The 19,779-nt window shown below is 43.1% G+C and overlaps 1 protein-coding gene across 4 annotated transcripts in view; it reads left to right on the top strand.

Annotated features, from left to right (window-relative positions):
• Positions 1 to 19,779, top strand: part of NTM (neurotrimin) — a 946,501-nt gene that overhangs the window by 757,038 nt on the left and 169,684 nt on the right. For all 4 annotated transcript variants that reach the window (XM_012729578.1, XM_004689088.2, XM_012729579.1 and 1 more), the window contains one exon: positions 9,108 to 9,340. In XM_012729578.1, the coding sequence (XP_012585032.1) occupies positions 9,108 to 9,340 (233 nt within the window). The remainder of the gene's footprint in view (positions 1 to 9,107; positions 9,341 to 19,779) is intronic.

Below are 19,779 nucleotides of genomic sequence, written 5' to 3'. Positions count from 1 at the left end.
ACAGACACTTTCAATCTCTGAGTGGGTGCAGAGGGGCTCCTGCAGCCTGAAGGCAGGCCTCCAAAGAGAGTTGCAGGTGTGGACTGTTAGAAGAAAAACTCACAGAAACCTGAGGAGCAGACAGAGATGATAAGAGGGGCCTGAGGGAACTGGTTGAAACACAGGACTGCATTCCCCTGGTGGGATCATCACAGTGGATCAAAGTCCTGGGAGCCAGGCCTGGCTTTCTGCAGAGCGGGTTCGCTGGCTCCAGGTTCATTTCCCCACAGCAGACTTAATGTCTCTTCTCTGTAGACTGGTTTAACATGAGTCCAAATCCCATTTCCCCCAGGGATGCTATCTGTCAGCACTTGGGGTAGAACAGAAGGTATGCCCTTTCCTCAGGTGGATGTACCTATGAGACATCTTTCCTCAGGCATAGGGAACATGCTTCTAGGGCTTTCCAGTCCTTAATAATAGAGACTGACTTATGAAATGGGTTAAGTGGGCCAACTGTTCTTTCTCTAATTCATAGCTCCTCTCTTCGGGGCTCCTCCATGGATCTCAGCTCCATATTAGTTGGGAAAGGGTGAGACAGGCCATGGCCATTTAACAACAAACTGCTAAAGTTACCTGTGCTCCTCTGAGTGGACACACCTTGGAAAGCTACTTTCAAAGATGTCTTCTGGAAGGAAGCCTGCACCTTGGGATTTAGAAATAGAGAACTGATATTTGAAAGCATAGCTTCGTGATATTTGGAATTTACATTCTAAAATTTTTTCAAAGTTTGGACAGTAAGATTGGTCCTTTTTCAAGAACTAATTAGCCCACTGGACTATGTTAGTAATTGTAAAAGGAATTAGTGTAACAACTATTTTTCATTATCTACTCTGAAATGATGGTAGTCATTTCCTGTTGTCAAGAGAGAATGTTGAGTATGTGGGGTCCATTCCCTCAACATATATTCCATGAGGACCCCTCCATTGAGCTGCCATCTTGAATAGTTAGAATGGCTGACTTAATGTCAATAATATTTTTGTACTAAGCATTTGCTTCAGTGGACCCATCATCATTATGCCATTACATTGACTTTGAGGACTCAGATTGTCTGTGTTCTTCAGAGAGGGAATTCTTCAAACAACCAATTGTTACAGGGAACAGATAGAAAAATATGGCAGAAAGCATGCAAACTCTGAGGTACTGAACCTAAAGATTGAGGAAGGTGGGGCCCTCCCTGGGTCACAACAGGTTGAAGCACAAAATTATGAAACTAGCCTCAGCCACTTCACAAGTTTGATCCCAGGCCAAGTTGCTGACCCACATGGTGCAGCTGCTCTCCCGTTTTATCAGCAGCTCTCCTCAACAGGATACTTTGTCCATCTGCCTGCTCTGTCCCCCACTCTGTCTCTGGTGAATCCTTACAGCCCCTGTTCCTCTGACCTATACCTCAGTTCTGTATGCATACATAAGTAAATATTAAAAAAAAAAAAAAGATTGAGAAAGGGATCCCGCATGGCCTCAAGTCCCAACTAAGGTTATTCTTCCTTTGGGAATCCAAAGTGAAGTGCAGAACTTCTTCTCCAAGGAAGTGTTGTCTCTATGAAAAGAGTCTAAAGCCTTTATTCTGCAGTTAGACCACTTTGAATATTTTAGGAAAATAAATGGGGGAAAAAATCATCTAGTTTGGGAAAGCTAGTAACAAAAGGCTCCAGTCTTATGGTTATATGACACAATCAAGCCGCCAGATAGCCCAGATGGTCCCATACTAGAGCTGAGGGGACCTTCCTGCCATGTTGATGTAACCCATGATTACTGAATACAGACATGGCTTCTGGGAGTTCTGGTTTACAAATGTGGTCAGCCAACTGAACAGCGCCAAGCCTCTTTCAACATTTGAGTTCCTGTCAGGATTCTGTCACTGACTTCATATAACACAAATCAAAATGTCGTACCATACATTTCAGAAAAGTCATAGCCCACCTAACACAGCAGTGTTTGTTTTGAGATGATGCTACTCCATTTGCCTCAGACAGGAAGGATAGATGGATAGGTGTGCTTGTTGAGAAATGTCTGTAGAGGCCCATAAAGCTGAACCCTTGTGATTTATCCCCCAAACAGTAGAGAAGAGGATGACTTCTGCTGTTCTGAAGCTCACGAAGAGAGAGCATGTGCAGAAGGCCCTGTGTGAATTTAGTGCGTGAAAATACAGGCCAGTGGTGACATACAGAGGAATTATCCTGACGTTCTGAGACTTGGGTCTCATGGTCTTTTACTTTGTAGGAGTTTGTGAAAGGTGGAAGATTTTACTGAAAACTAAATCAATCAGCTGGCAGATATTTATTGAGTGCTTACTTTTTACTCAATACCATGTTGTACTAGGACACAAGAGAAATACAAGACATGGTTCTAGTTATCTGTATAACATAAATACAAGCTCAAGATGAGTACAAAGTATGTATAACAGATATTTGTTGGGTTTTCCACTACACCTAAAACAAAACATTAACCTGCTGTTTCCATTTAATTCTTTCATTAACCCCAGAGAGAAGGGAAAGTTATTTCCAATGCAGATGAGTTAAATAAAACTCAGTGAGGTCAGATGACTTGTTGAGTAGCAATAAAAAACAGAGCTGAGTCTTAGATTCCAGCAGTGGGACTTGAGAGCTTGTTCCTCTCTTCTTCCTCCCCTTCCCTCAGATGTTTAGGGACCTACCAGCAGCGTGGACTCTTGGTACAGTGGGTACACAGCTGACCTCATTGTCTAATCCATTTTCTTCCATCATAAGGACTCCTCCTTAGGTATGATCTGCCTTGTCACTCTCAACATAACTAATGATATTTCATAGCATAGATCATTTCTTTGTAATGAAAAATGACAGCAGGTAAAAGATGTGAGGCCAGTGTGAACTGAGTGTAAAATCAGCATTCTTAGGTCTACATGGCCCAAACGAACCTTATAAATAGCAACATGAATTTAGATTCTCATACAGGTAAAATCACAACTCCACTACTGAAACCTTTTTCTAGAATAAAGAGCAAATGTGTCCGCTGATACTTGGATTTTCAGCAAGTTGGCGACAACATATCTAGGTGTGTTCTTTCTTTGTTTTGCATGGAAGCAGATTTGGAAGCCAAACAAGCCAAGAAATTGGACTGGGTATTTCTGAACCCTGTGCACTGTGAGGTTTCTCTGTGAAGTTCAAGGAGAGCACTGGTGCTCAAGATGAATACTCGGAGGAACCAAACTCAGGCAATAAGTTTTTTGTGACAGGAGGAGATTGTGACTAGGTGCTGTGAAGAGCTATGCCATCGTGGTCTCAAGCCACTGCTTACGTCATGCTGCCTTCAAAAGCAGTTAAAAGGCCATTTGATAGCAGGAATTGTGGGATTACCCACTGACTGGATCCATATGGTCCTCAGATCTTCAAGCAGGTGTGTTTAAGAAAGGCCAAGCCTGGATTTTCTCTTGCTTTAATAATCCTCCTCTTTATTTCAGCTCTCCCTCTGCCCATCTTTAGAAGGTTGCAGATACTTTTGCTTTTTGTTTTCAACTGTCAGTTTGCCCCCTTCCTCTGTTACTTTCTTTCCCTCCACCCTGAATCCCAATGTAACTTGACACCCTAAGTTCATACCTTCATGATTTTCTTTCTACAACACTCATCTTGATCTTGCTAGGTCATTTTTCTCTATTTTATGTAGAGATGCAACAAGAGATTTAGGACATCGAGGTTTGCACTTTTGGAGCCTGGCCATGATCAAGGCAACTGCAGAAAAGTATTGGTAAGGCAGCTTCCTCTTCCACATACTTTGCTGGGTGCATGGTGCAGTACAAGCACATCAGCAGGGCTGTGTTAACGGAGAGTTGGAATTTGAGGTATTGGGAGTTCCAGGGCTCGATCTAGGTCATTGCCATGTTTGTATGGGTGGCAGATTGGGTATTGGGTATGATGGAGGAAATTGTTGGGGGTTGGCTTTCACTTGCAATCCTTATTGCCTATTATTGTTTATCCTGGCCTGCCTCTCATTGACCTATGACAAGTTCTCTGTTGTCTTGTGGGTATCTCCAGCTTCACTTATCTGGACTAGTCAAGAAAAGTTGAGCATGAAATGTATCTCACTGGCAGTTATTCACATAGTGACCCACCTTGCTGAAGGGGAGGGCATGTGTGGTTGGACATTGGTTTTTGTAGAACAATGTTAAGTTTGCCTCTGGAAAATGCTGCCTGTTGGCTGAATGTCCCACCACCATCTCCTATTGACTACTCACCAGCAAGGCATCTACTTTGGCTGGGACAGTCCCCACCCTTCTGGAGAGCTGTTATGCTTGTTTTCACATTTCTTTACACCCAGGAGAATTGCCTCTCTTGCCTTGTTGAGGAGACTCGATAAATGAGACAGTTAGATGGGGGCAGGTATGAGAGGGTGACAGGAGCTGGCTGCCAGATTACCTTTGTGATCCATCTCTGCAGAAGCCAGCATTAATGCTGTGGAGACTCAGCAAGACTGATACCTGGCAGTGACAGTTTGGACATCTAAACATGACCTTGGATGTGCCCAAAACCACAGCTGAAGCTATGCCAACTTTTCAGTGTAGTCTATCACAGGGGCTACATAACTGAGCTAGAAATTGTCTGGTTTTGGAGTGCTACTGTATCTGTAAATGAATATCTTTGGCCCTATAAGTGCAGTGCAGCGTGGTGAGGCTACGTCTGTTTCAGTCAATTTCCAGTAATTAGACACTCAGAAGAAAGCCCAGGACAGTCCTCTCATGTTCATCAAGAGGTTGTGAGATGCCCCCATTGTGGGCATCCACAACAATTATTCAAGCAGTGTCGAGCCTGCTGATCAGCATTCTCTGCACCACGGCCATGCACCTGGTATCTGGTCAAATTTCAGCTGCTGGGGAAGAAATAATGAGGAATCTGCTTCTGGCTTCCCAGAACATATTGGTTACAAGAAAGTTCTCTCCTATAAAGTAATGGAAAACTGTTTCAAACAAGAGTGATTTCCAGTGCCCACTCACTCTGCTGCTCTCATTCCAGATATCTAAATTAATGATTCTCGAAGACTGATTTCTTGACCAGGCAAGGGCCATATCTGTATTTTTATTTGGTCTTCCCAGTAACTCTGATGCATGTTGAACTTAAATGTTAAAGGGACATGTGGGAAGTTCTATATGGGACATTCAAGTACATTTAATGGAGGGCGGTAAACTGGATCTGGATCTTGGTTCTGCAGCTTAATATCAGTGTGGTCTCAGCCATATGGACAATATATTTTAGTTTCACTTAACCCCATCTGCAAATCAGCAATAATAGGTGAGCCCAATCCAGTTGCTGAGATGATGAAGTAGTGCCTGAAACAGTCTTGCACATTACATAGCATATAGTAATAAGTACTCACTAACATTAGCCATGAATATGAATTTCATCATTTTCTCTGCTTGGATCCAAGCAAGTCAAAGCAGTGACCACCTTTAAGTTTATTACAATGGCTACGTTGCTAGCAAAGCCAGCTGTGGAATGTGTTTTCCTATGGAATTTCAAGACCTTCTGGTTGCAAATCCACCATTCAGGTGAAGCAGCCTGAGAGGGAGAACACCATGCCTGCAAAGGAAGGAAGGAGACAGGCCAGGCACTCCCTCAGTGGACAGCCATCAAGCCAAATGGGAAGTCTTGATATACAGTCGGCCATGTATACATGGAATACTCCATGTATTCCAGTTACCTGGAGATCTTATTAAAATGCAGATTCCAATTCATGACATCTGAGGTCAGGCCTGAGAGTCTTCATTTCTTTTTTTTTTTTTTAATTTATTTATGCATACAGAACTGGGGTACAGGTCAGAGGTGCAGGAGCAGTGAGAAGATTCACCAGAGACAGATTGGGGAGCAGAACAAGCCAACTGATGAAGTACATTGCTGAGGGGAGCAGCGGGCCAGTCAGGAGAGGCCTGCCACAACATGTGGTCACCTATGAAGTGGGGATCGAACTCATAGTGAAGTGGCTTTAGTTTCTTAGTGCTGTGCTTTAACCCGCTGCACCAGGTAGGGCCCTCTTTTTTTTTTTTTTTTTTTCAAGATTTATTTCTGTATGTATACAGAGCTGGGGTACAGGCCAGAGTTTCAGGGACAGCGAGAGGATTCACCAGAGTCAGAGTGGGGAGCAGAACAGATTGACAGAGTACACTGCTGAGGGGAGCAGTGGGAGAGACAGGAGAGGTCTGCTGCACCATGTGGATTACCTCTGGGGCGGGACTGAACTCGCACCAAAGCAGCTGTGACCAGCTTCCTAGTGCTGTGTTTTAACCCGGGAGCAACCTCAGGGAGGGCCCAACTCTTCATTTCTAACCAGCTCCCAAGTAGTGCTGATATGATGGCTTTCTGACCACAATTCCACATTGTGAAGTGATAGCTCAATGCTTTTCAGACCCTAATGTGATCTGATGTGCCGGTGGATTTATGCTACTTATGGAATGGTCTAGTGGTCATCCGCATTGGCATCACCACAGAGCTCATTAATAATGCAGAATCTCAGGCGCCCTTCAGCCCTGCTATCATCAGAATATGCATTCCAGGAGATCCGGAGACACATAATCTCAGCAGAGTCTGTTCCCCATCTATTTACTCAGGTTCCTGCACGTGGTGAGATTCTCTGTTCTCACCATCTTGAAAAATCTTCATAATTCTTAGACAAAATACTCTGCATTTGTATTTTGTATTGAACGACACAAATTGTGTTGGTGGTCCTGGGTACACTGTTCTATACCAATACTTTTCAAAGTTTTCAACAGATATTTTTAGAAACGTGTATGTCTGGCTTCCCCAATATTCTGAATCAGTCAAACAGGAAATGAGAGTTAGAATCTCTAACAAGCCCCTCAGGTGATTCTGATGCAAGTGGTTCATGCCGTCTTCCAGAAAGTCTCCACTGATCTTTCCCTCATTAGATCTTCCATCATTTCCATGCTGTGTTGTCCAGAAATCACAATAAGCAGCACAGATTTTACAGGACACCAGAGCAAAGGCATTTCTGGTTGAACAGTTTTCCCTACAGGAGCCACCAGCAAGACTCCCCACCTGTGTCTGAGGGGCGGGGGAGTGATCGTGTGACATTTACACAAGTATAAGCATAAAGGGTGGATGATACTAGCGATCTCCTTTGGAGAGGGACCACCTGGGGGAGCCAGGGTGCTGAGCAGCCTTTCCTGGCTTTCTATGGTCACAGACCATTTTGAGAATTCAGTGGAGTCATTTGTCCCTCTCTCCTGAAAAACCCAGAGTCGCATATTCCGAGAAGCACGCAGGACTGGGAGTTAGATGCCCTGGCTGAACAGACCTGAGTCCATCTCTAATCTGGAACCAGTCTCCAGGCCATTCCAAACCCTACAGTCCTGATCTTTTATTTATTTATTTTTAAAGATGTTTTCTTATGCATAGAAGAACTGGGGTACAGGTCAGAAGTGTGGGAGGTAGTCTGAAAGGATTCACCAGAAACAGAGTGGGGAGCAGAACTGGCAGGTCTACGGAAATACACTGCTGAGGGGAGCAGCGGGTGAGACAGGAGAGGTTTGCTGGTGCTGGTGTTTTAGTTCCCTGGCAGGGGATCGAACTCATGCTGCAGTGGCTGGTGATAGTTTGAAAGTGCTGAGACTTTAACCCACCCATGTCACCAGGGACTTTCTACAGTCCTTATCTTAAATAGGGAGTGAGTAAAGTCATTGATCTCACAGACTTGCTACAAGAATCAAATGAGACAGGATTATGAAAAAAACATTTTGTATCCTGCAAAGGAATGTACCAAATTCAGGCATTGTTATACAGACCATGCTGTGTTGCTATTTCCAGTATTAAAGTTAGGATCAGGACACTGTGTTTGTAAATTTAGCCTAAGGCCACAGAGCTTGCTTGGTGTAGGAAAGAGAAGAAATGAGTACAGACAGAGATGTGATTAGGATGTGGGAGAGAGTCTGGAGATTTTGCAAGTATAGAGAAAGAGGAGGGAGTTTCTGTAATTTGGGGACTCCGCGTGCAAAACATGAAGAAAGGAAAGCTATTTTTACATGTACAAACAGTTTAAGGTTTTGGAAAATGTCTTTAGTCTAGCAGTAATTGAACAGCTCTGCCCCTGGGTATCCTGATACTAAATAGAAATGGGGGTGGTCCATATTTAGTTTTGACTATAGAAGCCTTCTGTCAGAATTCACTATTCTGAGATGGGAAGAATAGTGTTTAGAAGTTAAAAGCTGAGTTTCTTCTCTAGCAAGTTTTATCTGCATATCTTGGGAGAATTACTTAATTTCTCTTTTGTTCTTCAATCCCCTTTACCAGTAGACCTTTCCCGGGAGGATTGTTAGGAGTGTCTTACAATGAGTGCACGTCCTCCTCATCCACATCACAGGGCTTGACCTTCCTGCATGCCAAATGCTGTAATGGAAATTTATCTGAAGTGGGCCTGTACACACGTGGTCTTAGAAGCCCTGAGATTCTCAGGACCCAGAGGTCTGGGCAGCCAGCGTTCTGAGGCTATATAGACCCAATAAGACTAGCTGCTCCCTGACCTCCTGTGACTATGAAGTTGCCTCTCTTTTCTTCTTTTCCTAATAAATTTGTCCTTTTAAAATGCTAAAAAGACCTCCATGGTGGCCTAGGGTTAAGTCTCAGCACTACCACTGCTACAGCCTGATTTCAACCCCCACCCCAGAACCCCTCCCTGAAGGGAACTAACCCACATGGTACAGCAGACCTCACCCGTCTTGCCTGTTGCTCCCATCAGCAGTGTGATTCAGTAAGTCTGCCTGTTTTGCTCCCCACTCTGTCTCTGATGAATCTTCTCAACTCCTAAAACTGGCCTACACCCCAGTTCTTCTGTAGAAATTTTAATTTAAAAATTAAAAAAGTAAAATATTAAGGAAACAAAGACAAAACAAACACAAGAACTCTGTTGCTGAGTTCCAGAAAGTGCCCCCCTAGGGCAAATCCAACAAAGGAAATTTGCATGGACATTGGGGTTCAGGGGTGGAAACAAGGCATAGTAGCAAATCATCATGGCCACACCCTGACGCCGGCACAGGGAGAGCCCCCATTTCTTGTCTGCCCCCTTGCCTGATGCATCCATTCTTCCCTCAGGTGCACTATTGACAACCGAGTCACCCGGGTGGCCTGGCTGAACCGCAGCACCATTCTCTACGCCGGGAATGACAAGTGGTGCCTGGACCCCCGTGTGATCCTCCTGAGCAACACCCAAACCCAGTACAGCATCATGATCCAGAACGTGGACGTGTACGACGAGGGCCCGTACACCTGCTCTGTGCAGACGGACAACCACCCCAAGACCTCGAGGGTGCACCTCATAGTGCAAGGTAGGGGGCGTGGCAGGTGGAGCGGGGCCTCAGCTCGTGGGGAGGGCCTGCTTGAAATATCACTATCGGTCCTGATCAGAGATGGCTTCTGTTTGTCCCATCTGGTCAGGAAAACTTCCTAGTTGTCATTTTGCCATCAGAAGCTGAATTTTCAAATAATTTTCCCATTGAATAGAACTGAGATTTTTTTTTTTTTTGCTTTTGTTCCAATAATATATTTTCTCAGAAAATTATCTTCTAATTATTGCTTTCCTTGGCTTTTTTCTCCTCTAAGATTTTTTAGGTTCCATGCGATTCCAAGCTTGTTTTATTTTAAGACCAGCCCTTGAATGCTTTTCTGGCGCTGCGCATATGCCACCCTGGCACTGCCTGTGAAGGGGGCAGGGCCCACACAGATGTTCCGGACACCTCCCTTTCATGCAGCGCGCATAGGAACATCCACTGTAACTGGCTTGCAGCTTCTCCTCTCTTCAAACCTAGGGCTTCTTACCTATAGCACCCCCCTATTCCTGTGTCTGATCTGTGATTTGGATGTACCCCGACTTGAACCCTCTTTCTGCAGCCTCACCCTGCTTTTGAGGTCATGTGTTTGTTCTGCTAGGTTTCTCTCTGCATTCTGCTCCCTCTGCTTTTCAGGCCTGGGAAACACCCAGGCCAGGAACAGAACTGGTCCTTAGGCGCCAGACAACACTCAGCCGTGGTGGGTCAAATCCTAATCAGGGAGTGAAAGCTCAGAATTACATCCGGCTCAGTCCAGTCACTCACTATGCTGCAGCAGCTCCTTCTGGAACGTGGGGTTATTGTTGTGATTACTGGGTGAAGAGTGAATTTTACATGTATGATCTGTGTATTAATCAATTGGAAGAGGGTCTAACACATGTTATTATTTTCCAAATACTGTTACTTTTTAAGCATCTTAATTATCTCAGAAGCTTATGTCCTAGAGGGCTGGATTCTGATTCCTCCATTGCTCTTTCATTCCCATTCCCTTCACCCAGCTCTCACTGGCTAGTCCAGGGTAATAAATCCTCCTGCAGGGCTTCCTCCAGGTGCTTCACTGTAGCTGGCCCAAGGAAAGCGGGTTGTCCTCAAATGGTTGCTTAGAAAATGAAGACAGGAAGAGGGCTGCGGGGGCTGTGTGTGAAGCACTCAAATAGGCTGACAGAATAAAGGGAAAGTTCATGATAAGAGGCAGGACAAAGTGCAAGTTGGACATGGAGGTCCCCTGTAAAGAGGGAGATGGGAGCAATAATGAGAAGCAGACCCCTGAGAGTGAGAAGGATACAGCACTCACTCTGAAGCCATCATGCTATGGTGAAGCTTGGTCATACCAAGTTTTATGTTTTATATTGTTTTCTTTTTTCTTCTTTCCAAGAGGAAGTTATGATGGCTTTTTTTTTTCAAATTTGTTCTATAAAATTTTTCAAAATGGTGAGTGCAAACAATTTTTTTAAAGGAAATAGAATTGTGCAGAGAATCTTGGTGTATTACAAATATCAGAGGAGGTATGGCTAAGTAATGTTTTTGTTTCAGTGTATCTATTTTTGAAAATATTTTTGGAAGTAATGTTGCATTATAAGTAAGCTGCAGGTGTGAGATAAATAAATCAACATGTGCCTAAACTACATTAAGTTCACCACTAAAAGTCCCATTCTATCTTTCACCATACAGTTGGCCCTTTATACCTGATTTATTCTCACCTTCTTTCCTTCTGCAAGTTTTTTTTTTAATTTATTTATTTATGATACAGACTGGGGTACAGGCCAGAGGTACAGGGGCCATGAGAGGATTCACCAGGGACAGAGTGGGGCGCAGAATAGGCAGATGGATGAAGTACACTGCTGGGAGGAGCAGTGGGCGGGTCAGGAGAGGTCTGTCGCCGGGGCTGGGGATTGAACCTCCAGGGCAGGCAGGGATCAAACTCATGCTGAAGTGGTGTTAGCTTCTCAGTGCTGTGCTTTAACCCGCTGCGCCACCAGAGAGGGCCTCTGAAAGTTTTTTTTTTTTTTTTAATATAAAATATATTTTTCAGGTGGATAGTTGGCCCCCAAAAATCTGAGAATCACTACTTTATGAGGAGGTTTGTCAGATACTCCAGTGGCATCATCTACAATTTATAGCAGGGGTGCTTTTGAAGATGTTCTCATTGCCCCCAAAACATCACATCCCCCCCCCACTTCCATACACATACTGTAGAGAGAGTGCATTGGACAGTGACAAAAGTACTATCAAATATATGTGCTTTAGAAAGTAAAACCTCATGGAACTAGAAATGGAAGGAATAGTGAAATATACTGATTCCTCCTTGAAATCTAAGTTTTCTTCTTGAAATCTAAGGGATATAAGTTTTTGTTATTTTTTTAAGCCACCCTTCCCTCCTCCACACAAATGCCCTTCAGCAGTAGGGACACTGCCTTACAGGACTTGAGGTTTGATTAAGTGCACATGGCTGGGGTTGTAGCCCAGAGGTCATATCTAGGCTCCCAGAGAGCAGTACCAGTGGTGGTGGTGGTGGGGGGAGCTCTACCGATCTCTGTTCATGTCCAACCTAATGGAAAATATCTCATCCCCACCGAGGTGCGTGTATCTGTGACTTGGCTGTGTGCCCTCTTACAATGACCCACCACCTTAAGTATTGGAATCTCATCTTGGGCTAATTTTCAAATGCTGATGGCTCTATTGATCTGGAAACAAGCTCGGTTTTAAAAGGTACTGGTCCTGTACACAGACTCAGTCCCAGCTAATCCACTGTCGATATGCCTGGACTGAACATTATTGACACTTTAATAAACAGAGGAACATAGTTTTTCAAAGCCACACTGTCCCCCTTCCTACAAGCAATCAGGCAAACTAAATAACAGCCAGATTCCCCTGTTTCTGTACTGGGAAGAGGATACATCACCATCCAGGATTAATAAAAAATAACAAAAAAAAAGAGTATGTTTATGTTGGGGTTATTTATTGTAGTGAATATAAACACTTATTTCCCTAGCAGAAGCTGTCTGGATTTTGTTGAAGTTTCTATTTAACCCTGAGTTGAAAGCTGCTGGAATGAGAGTCAGGTATATTAAGTTTTCAATGGCATTAAGGTTATTAAATACACACACACACTCACACACACAGGCAATAGCAGCAATAGGAAAACTCCACTGATATCCTGCCCATGCGCTTGTGTGCGTGTGTGCTTATGTATACGTAAGAAGCTTCCAATGTGATTAAACCCACACAGATGGAAACAATAGCATTTCATAGGACCTGGCCCATTGGCTTAAAGGTTGAGATTATAATGTCTTTTCATTTGCCATCAAATACCCTGTATCCCCCACTAGTTCTTTGTGCTGGGTCTCCTCTATGGCTGTGATTCAGTACATTTAGTTCTTGCTGATAGCCATGACACCATCTTTGCATCTGCCTTGAGCCCTTCTCAATGTCCCCATTCATGTTTTCACTCATTCATACAGTTAATGATCATTCAGAAGCAACTTCAGTTACTAGTACCCTGGCCAAGCACTTGGCACATCAAAGCTGCCCTTGAAAAGTTATTTCCCATCCTATGAAGATGGGCTTGCTTAAATCTTTCCTAGGACTTTAGTTCTTTGGTGCATTGCTGGAATTAGCTGAATCTACCTGGATATCCACTTGCCTCAAACTCCTGGAAACACTAGCATTGTGAGACCGCTTACCCCTATGTTATCTGATTAGACATTTGAACAGAATTCAGAAATGGCCTATACAGAAAATCAGGCTGGTCTACATATATGGATGCTGAGCTAGACAACTCTGTTGGTTAGCACAAGCACAGGAAAGAAAAGCCTTTCCTTGGTTCCTGTTTTCCAGAGATACAATTCTAAACATCATCTACAGTCCTCCCACATTTCAGGACAGACTTTCACTGGCTGTAAGTCCTTGATTTGTGCTTTGTTTTCTAGGATTTTTAAAAATCTGCTGAGTTAAAAAAAAAAATCTGCTGAGTTCATCCCTTATCCTTGTAGTGAGGAAGAAAGGAAATATTCTCTTCCTTTTCAACCCAGTGGATCTATATCTTCTTTCCTCACTACCTGTTGCTGTGGATTTCATTTTGCCTTTGTTTTATTTTCAAAGGGCTGCCTATATTCTCCCAAATCATTCCCATGCTAATTGGTAACCATGGAAGTTTCTAGAGGTCCTAGCAGTGCAGGGCACATGTCTGAAAGATGAACTTGAGGTTCTTCTCATCAGGGCCGCAGAGGGGAGTCTGTGATGTGGGCAGAAAGGAGTTGGAGTTATAATTGTTAAGGACCATGGAGAACATCAGCAGAGTAAGGTTGTGTGTCCAACCACAGAGAAGTCAGCCTCAATGGCCTGGCTTAAAAGGTCAGCCTGCAGGAAGAGGGGAGGAGGTACTGTCCAAGGTCAGTGTGGACAGGAAGAGCAGGCTTAGGGCTGCAATCAAAGGATAATAATCTGCAATCAGAGAATAATGATCATGAGTGTCAAGTTCCCTGATCAAGCCAGGAACAGGGACAGCACTGCAGAGGAGAGTGACCTTGAAGCAAGTGTGAGAAGGAAGTGCAGAAGACAGCAGGGGCTAGAGGAGAGAAGGGGAGAAGACAGTTTGTAACTTGCCATGATGACTATTCAAAATGAATTTAAATTAGCTAAAGCAAATAGAGCTCAGAATTTAATTTCTCAATCACACTAGTCAATGTCCAGTAATTCCATAGTTACAGGTGACCAGTTGCTCCCATGTTGGACATATAGATATAAATTATTCCTATAATTATAGAAAGTTCAATTGGTCAGTGCTATAAAATGATGACCCTATGGGCTAGCCTAGGCTACAAAAGAGTGAAGGTTTTATTGACTCAATGGTCCAGGTATGGTATGGAAAGGAAAACGCAATGTTGGCAAGAAGGTTGAAGGTGGTGGACTTTTCAAGGCCAGCAGGGATTGTTGAAAACAATGGAGGACCAGAGTTGTTCTCTTAACAGACAGGAAAAAATGTCTGGACTCTGAATATGCATCTAAAGGGAGGCAGAATTTAGTGACTTATTACATGTGGGAATCAGGAAGTAAGCCCATCGGCACACTGAGGCTTCTACCAGGAAGCACTGGGGAGGTTGGAACTAACTCATCTGTAGCCTCCTTGCTAAGTTTCACATGGCAGGAGTGATGGTCAGAAGTTGGACTTCTTGATTTTTAGATGCTGTGAATACTATATTCAAAATGAACTCATGAAAAGAAAGAACTGCACCCCCATAGGTCTGCATGTCCACTTAGACAACCAGAACTTAATCTCTTAGGTTGAAGTGAGGGAGATTCATCGATGCCTTATTAAAATGTGGGTCTAATGAATTCCATCTCTTTGACCTTAGGGTGTTCTGCTTCATGAGCGTGATTAATAAGCTACTGCTTCTGGACTGTAGTTGCATATTTTACTCTTTGCCCCTTCTAGACTCTTCTGCCAAACTAGAATATCTACATTGGTGATGCCCTGGTCTCTGTGGCTCCCTTGGAAGAGGCCATATCTCAGAAATCACAAAGCAAATAAAATGATCGTGGGAAATTATTTTTTGGCCAGACTGAGGGCAGTATGGAGACATCTCAAACACCATGACTATATTTTTAAAAGTCCATGTGTAGTATTAGATCAAAACTGCCATGGTGGTCTGCAGAACTTCAGAGATGTTCTCTTATGAGAACACTGACTGTGACTTCCAAGGTCTGGGTAGTATCTGTGAGCATATTCTCATTTAGAGACATGTTTGTGAGAGAACCATGAAACACAGTGCTTATAGACATGAGAAAGTTAGTGTAGCAGCAGTAGTTAAATGTAGCCATAATAGAAGTGGTAGAAGCAACGGAGGTGAAAGCTCTTTATTGGTTCTGCAGGTGCTAGCTAGGTCTCTTTTTCTCCATTGGCACAACTAATCACCTATCCCTTTTGTTTGGTATAAATGAGTTTTCCTATTTCTTCTGAGGCTGAATTAATCTGAAAATCCTGGCTATTGTTTGCTAGTTAATTACCTGCCTTTGGAGTCAACAGCACTACAGCTCCTGTGAAAGGAAGGGAAAGGCTAATACCTAAGAAATGGGACAGGAAAGAGAGAAACCAGGGCATTGCCTTACTTTCTTGTTTTTGTGGAATTCCAGAGAGAAAGGGACTATGGCAGGTAGATAGTCAGCCCAGGCAAGTGACTTGTAAACAATAGAACCCAGGTGGTACCAGACCTTGTATTGTCTTTCTGTTCTGAACTTTCTTCTCTTACCCGCCTGATATGTATAATTGTGTTGCTTTCTAGTCCTGAATAATTAATTGACCTTGTCAAGCCAAAATTCATTACTATGATTAAGAGAACAGGAACAATAACTTTTAATTTCTAGACACCCACGCTCCATAGACTTCCCTACACTGGACTGAACAAAGGGATTTGCAACATAACTTATAAAAGGGAATAATATGCTCTAATCCTAACATCAAAAGCAAAGATTTCTGTTTCTCCAGCTATATCTCTCAGAACACAACATGCCCTCCTGGCAGGGCAAGGTTCCTGTAGAGCTGAGACCTTTGCCCCAGCTAATTTCCATTCAAGCTGTATCTTGCTGAGTCCGTGGTGGAGAAAACCATCCAGTTCTGAATCAACACAAGTCACCTTCTCAGTACACGTGTGTCTGTCAGGTTTCAATAGCCCTGTGAGACAGAAGGTCGCATTTATCATCCCAAATTGCTGTCCGAACGATCTCTCCTCTCCCTGTTTGGTTCAAGAAATAGTTGAAAGTGCACATTTGATCTGGTCACTAGACTGAATGTGAATTTAACAGGATTTCAAAAAGTTCGGAAATGAAATGCCACTACAAAAATGAGAGCATTCCTCTAAGCACCCCGGAGAATGACAGGAGTTGGGCCATTCCAGCTGAATTTGATTTAAAGAATGTAGACAACATGCAAATGAAACAGCTGAGTTCTACCTAGTGGGTTTTTACATTTCTTAATATAGTTACTGGCAAAGGAGGGGCCAAATGCGTTAGTGGGTTTACTATCATCCACTGAACCCACTAGGACATTATCTGTCTGCTAAGCCAAGTAGGGTAGAGTCTATTAGATTAAAGAACTCTGAGAGAATTGCTATAATAGAAGTCATAATGGCCTCATAATAGTGTTCCCTGCACCTTCTGGTATGACCAAAAGTGTCCTCATGTTACCTAAGCAGTTTGGAAAATTTGAGATCAGCCTCCTAGTGCTCCCTAGTTGGAACAGCCGAGAGCCATAGGCTGTCCCATCCAAGTCATTCACACTAAGGATGACATTAAAGGAGCAGAATGCTCAGCAGACACCATTGTTTCACAGCAAAGACAGAAGTCAGGTCACATTGTTTATGGATTAAGTGAGGACTCCTGATAGGAGATGTTAAGCAACCACCAAATTATTTTTTTAAAGGTTTACTTATGTATGCATAGAAGAACTGGAGCACAGGTCAGAGGTGCCAGGGGGTAAGAGGACTTACCAGTCAAAATGGGGCACAGAACAGGAGGATCTATTGAAATACACTGCTGACGATGGCAGCAGGCAAGACAAATGTCTGCTGTGCCATCTGTGGGTTATCTCCCTGGGTGACGATCAGACATAGGCCATCAAGACAATAGCACTTCGACTTAACCCCTATGACATCAGGGAGGCCCTAACCACCAAATTCTTACCTATTAGGTGGTTTCCCCAGAAAGTTTGAGCTGCTTCAGATTCCAATACCATAATGTTGAGAAAGGTGACTCAGACCTACTTGCATTATGTATCCCAACTGCCTCCAATGAGACAGGCTGTCACTTGATTTGGGGAAAAGAGCAGACATCAGATCTTGGATCAGCCAGACTGCCCCCCACTTTCCTCCAGACACCCAGGCTCAAATCCACAGCTCCCTTGATGCAAACATTCTTAACCAAGGATTGCATGAGGACTTCCCTAGTTCTAGAATATGTCCAAAAATGTCCCTCATCATCATATTCATACAGGTTTCAGTAGGCCATTCCCATGAAATGTGTATAATGTGGACATAAAGTGATAGCAAGGGTAGCACAGTTGAACTGACCAGACCATGACTGTGGCAGGAGCAATCTTAGATCCTCAAACGACTCACAGACCTCTGATAATTCTTTCTTCTTGCTAGAATGCAAACACCTAGTTTTTAGGGACTGGGGAACATTGACATCTAAGTCTCTTAGTCTATCTGTTGTTGAATTGTAGATTATCACTTGGTTCATTTTTACTGCCACTGGGAAATATCCCAAAGGCAGGCACTGGGGCCACAAACACTCAGAGCTCCTGCACTGTCTGGAAGTGACTGCAGGATTGCAGAGAGCAAGTAGCTCTCTACATCTAAATCCTATGATGACACAGAAAGTGAATGATTGCAGATATTTTCAAGACTAGAAACACTTGCTGAGTACTCACCAGCCTTTTCAGGGTGAGTAGAACTTTTCAGGGGATCCAGAAGAGAAGGAATCCCAGGCAGGAGCAAGGACATGTGCAAAGTGTGAAAAGCTCTGAACATGACAATGTGGAGGACCTGTGGGGATACTGACATGGTCACGAGGCAAAGTCCTTGGATTAATCACTAGACATTAGCCTGGAAGATAGGTAACATATAGGGTGTGGATGACCTGTGTCCTGACGGAGTAGCACAATGTGAAAAAGTAGGTCGTGAAACCAGAAAGATGTTCAACTCAGCCTTGGTTTTCCTCCAAGATATTTAATGCATCACTTCTCTTACTGAAAGTTTCATTGGCTAGTTTTGGCATAGGATACATAGCCAGAAATCTCTTAATGAAGTAGAAAATGATAAGGACTAGGCTCAATAAGCCTCTGGAGAAAGGGAGAAGCATTGGAGAGAAAGAATGTGTCTAAACCCAATTGGCACGATGGGTGAAGATATAAAGGAAAAAAAAATTACTCAGGACTATTCTACCACCAGGGAGATGTTTAAAGCACTAAAATATGGTTTGTATAATTGAATTCCCAACAAGGATGCTTTTCTTTCTATATCACAGTAAACTTAAAGTGCATCTCTATGTACCTTAGCTAATCTAGTGTGTGTGATATGCTGAGACTTTGTGCTCTGCCTCTATGATGCTTGTACTCGATACTGCGCAAAACCTATCTCTCCCTGGTCTCTGAGAGCTCCAATGGGTCACAAACTCAGAGATTCAGAAGTTCACAGCCTCAAGCTTAATTTAGATGTGTAGGTGTCACCTGCAAGCCTGTCTTAAGACTGATATTCCCATTGAACATTGCCTAGTAAGTTTGTGTCTGAAGTGGGTTTGAAAACTAATTGGCTTCTGCTGGAGTTGAGCTCAGTGCAGAAAAGCTCCTGGAGTTGTTAGAGAACAACATTTTTCTATCCTGAGATCTTCATTTCATGTTATTTGAGAAAGAATTTATTGATTTAAAATTAGGACAATTTAATTTGGTGGCATGTTTTCTTTATGTCTCAATTATATATTCATGTCTTTGTGGTAAACTCAGCTGGTGGGGGGGATTAAGAATTCAAAATAGAGGATTTTCACTTGGCAAATAGTGCTTTCTACTGTGATTAATTGGGAGTCTGCACAAAGAACACAGAGTTGGCTCCATTGGGGATTGAATAGCTTAGTATAAAGAAGTAAATTTCAGGATTTAGGAGTCCTGGATTCTAGTCTGAATATTGACAATAAGTACCTGGAGAAATGACCCACTTCTTTAATCTATTTTGGATTAGACATGCTATATAGAAATATTTTGATGCATCACATAATCTAATTGGAAGAAATATATCCAGTATATACAAGGAAGTCAAATACCATAACTATTAACACCCTTCACTGCTGTCATTATTTATTAGCAGGAAAGTCTTCCAGGTTCATACTTACTTTTATTTCTTTTAAACAGAGTCTGTCCTCTGTACTGAGGCTGTGTACATGTTCTGTTACTCATGTGAGTCCCCAATTCCAAGAATTGCATCCCTTTGTCCAACCCGATTGCCTGTCTTCAAATCTGGTGTTCCAGTCTTTCTGACCTTGGATCTAAGGTTGCTCCTCATTTGCTTCCCACCACCCACTTTGATCTCATCATTATGTGTGGACACAACCTCTGGTGGAAATACTCTGCCCTGAATTTGGACTTCAGAGAGAAGCACTTGTCTTAATGCTGCCCCTCATTCCAAGTACCCAAGCAAGCCAAACCATTTCTTCCTACTTCGAGAAAGATCATAAAATTAGATTTTCTTTTTTAAACTTTCATGCATAAACTTCCATGTGCCTACCATTGAAATGCAAAATGGAATAAATACAAAGGCAAATGAAACTCGTTTGCACCATCAGGATATGTTATGGGGTGCAATAGCAATTAAAGTTGGAAAGGAGTGATGCTGTGGCAGAAGCCTCCCTGAAATTTCTAGGATTAAGATGGGGGTGTCTCTCCAAGCTTGGGA

This window comes from Condylura cristata, unplaced genomic scaffold, assembly GCF_000260355.1.
Source record: "Condylura cristata isolate star-nosed mole 26May11 unplaced genomic scaffold, ConCri1.0 scaffold00025, whole genome shotgun sequence".
Classification (NCBI taxonomy): domain Eukaryota; kingdom Metazoa; phylum Chordata; class Mammalia; order Eulipotyphla; family Talpidae; genus Condylura; species Condylura cristata.
This window is presented reverse-complemented; position numbering and strand designations above follow the sequence as displayed.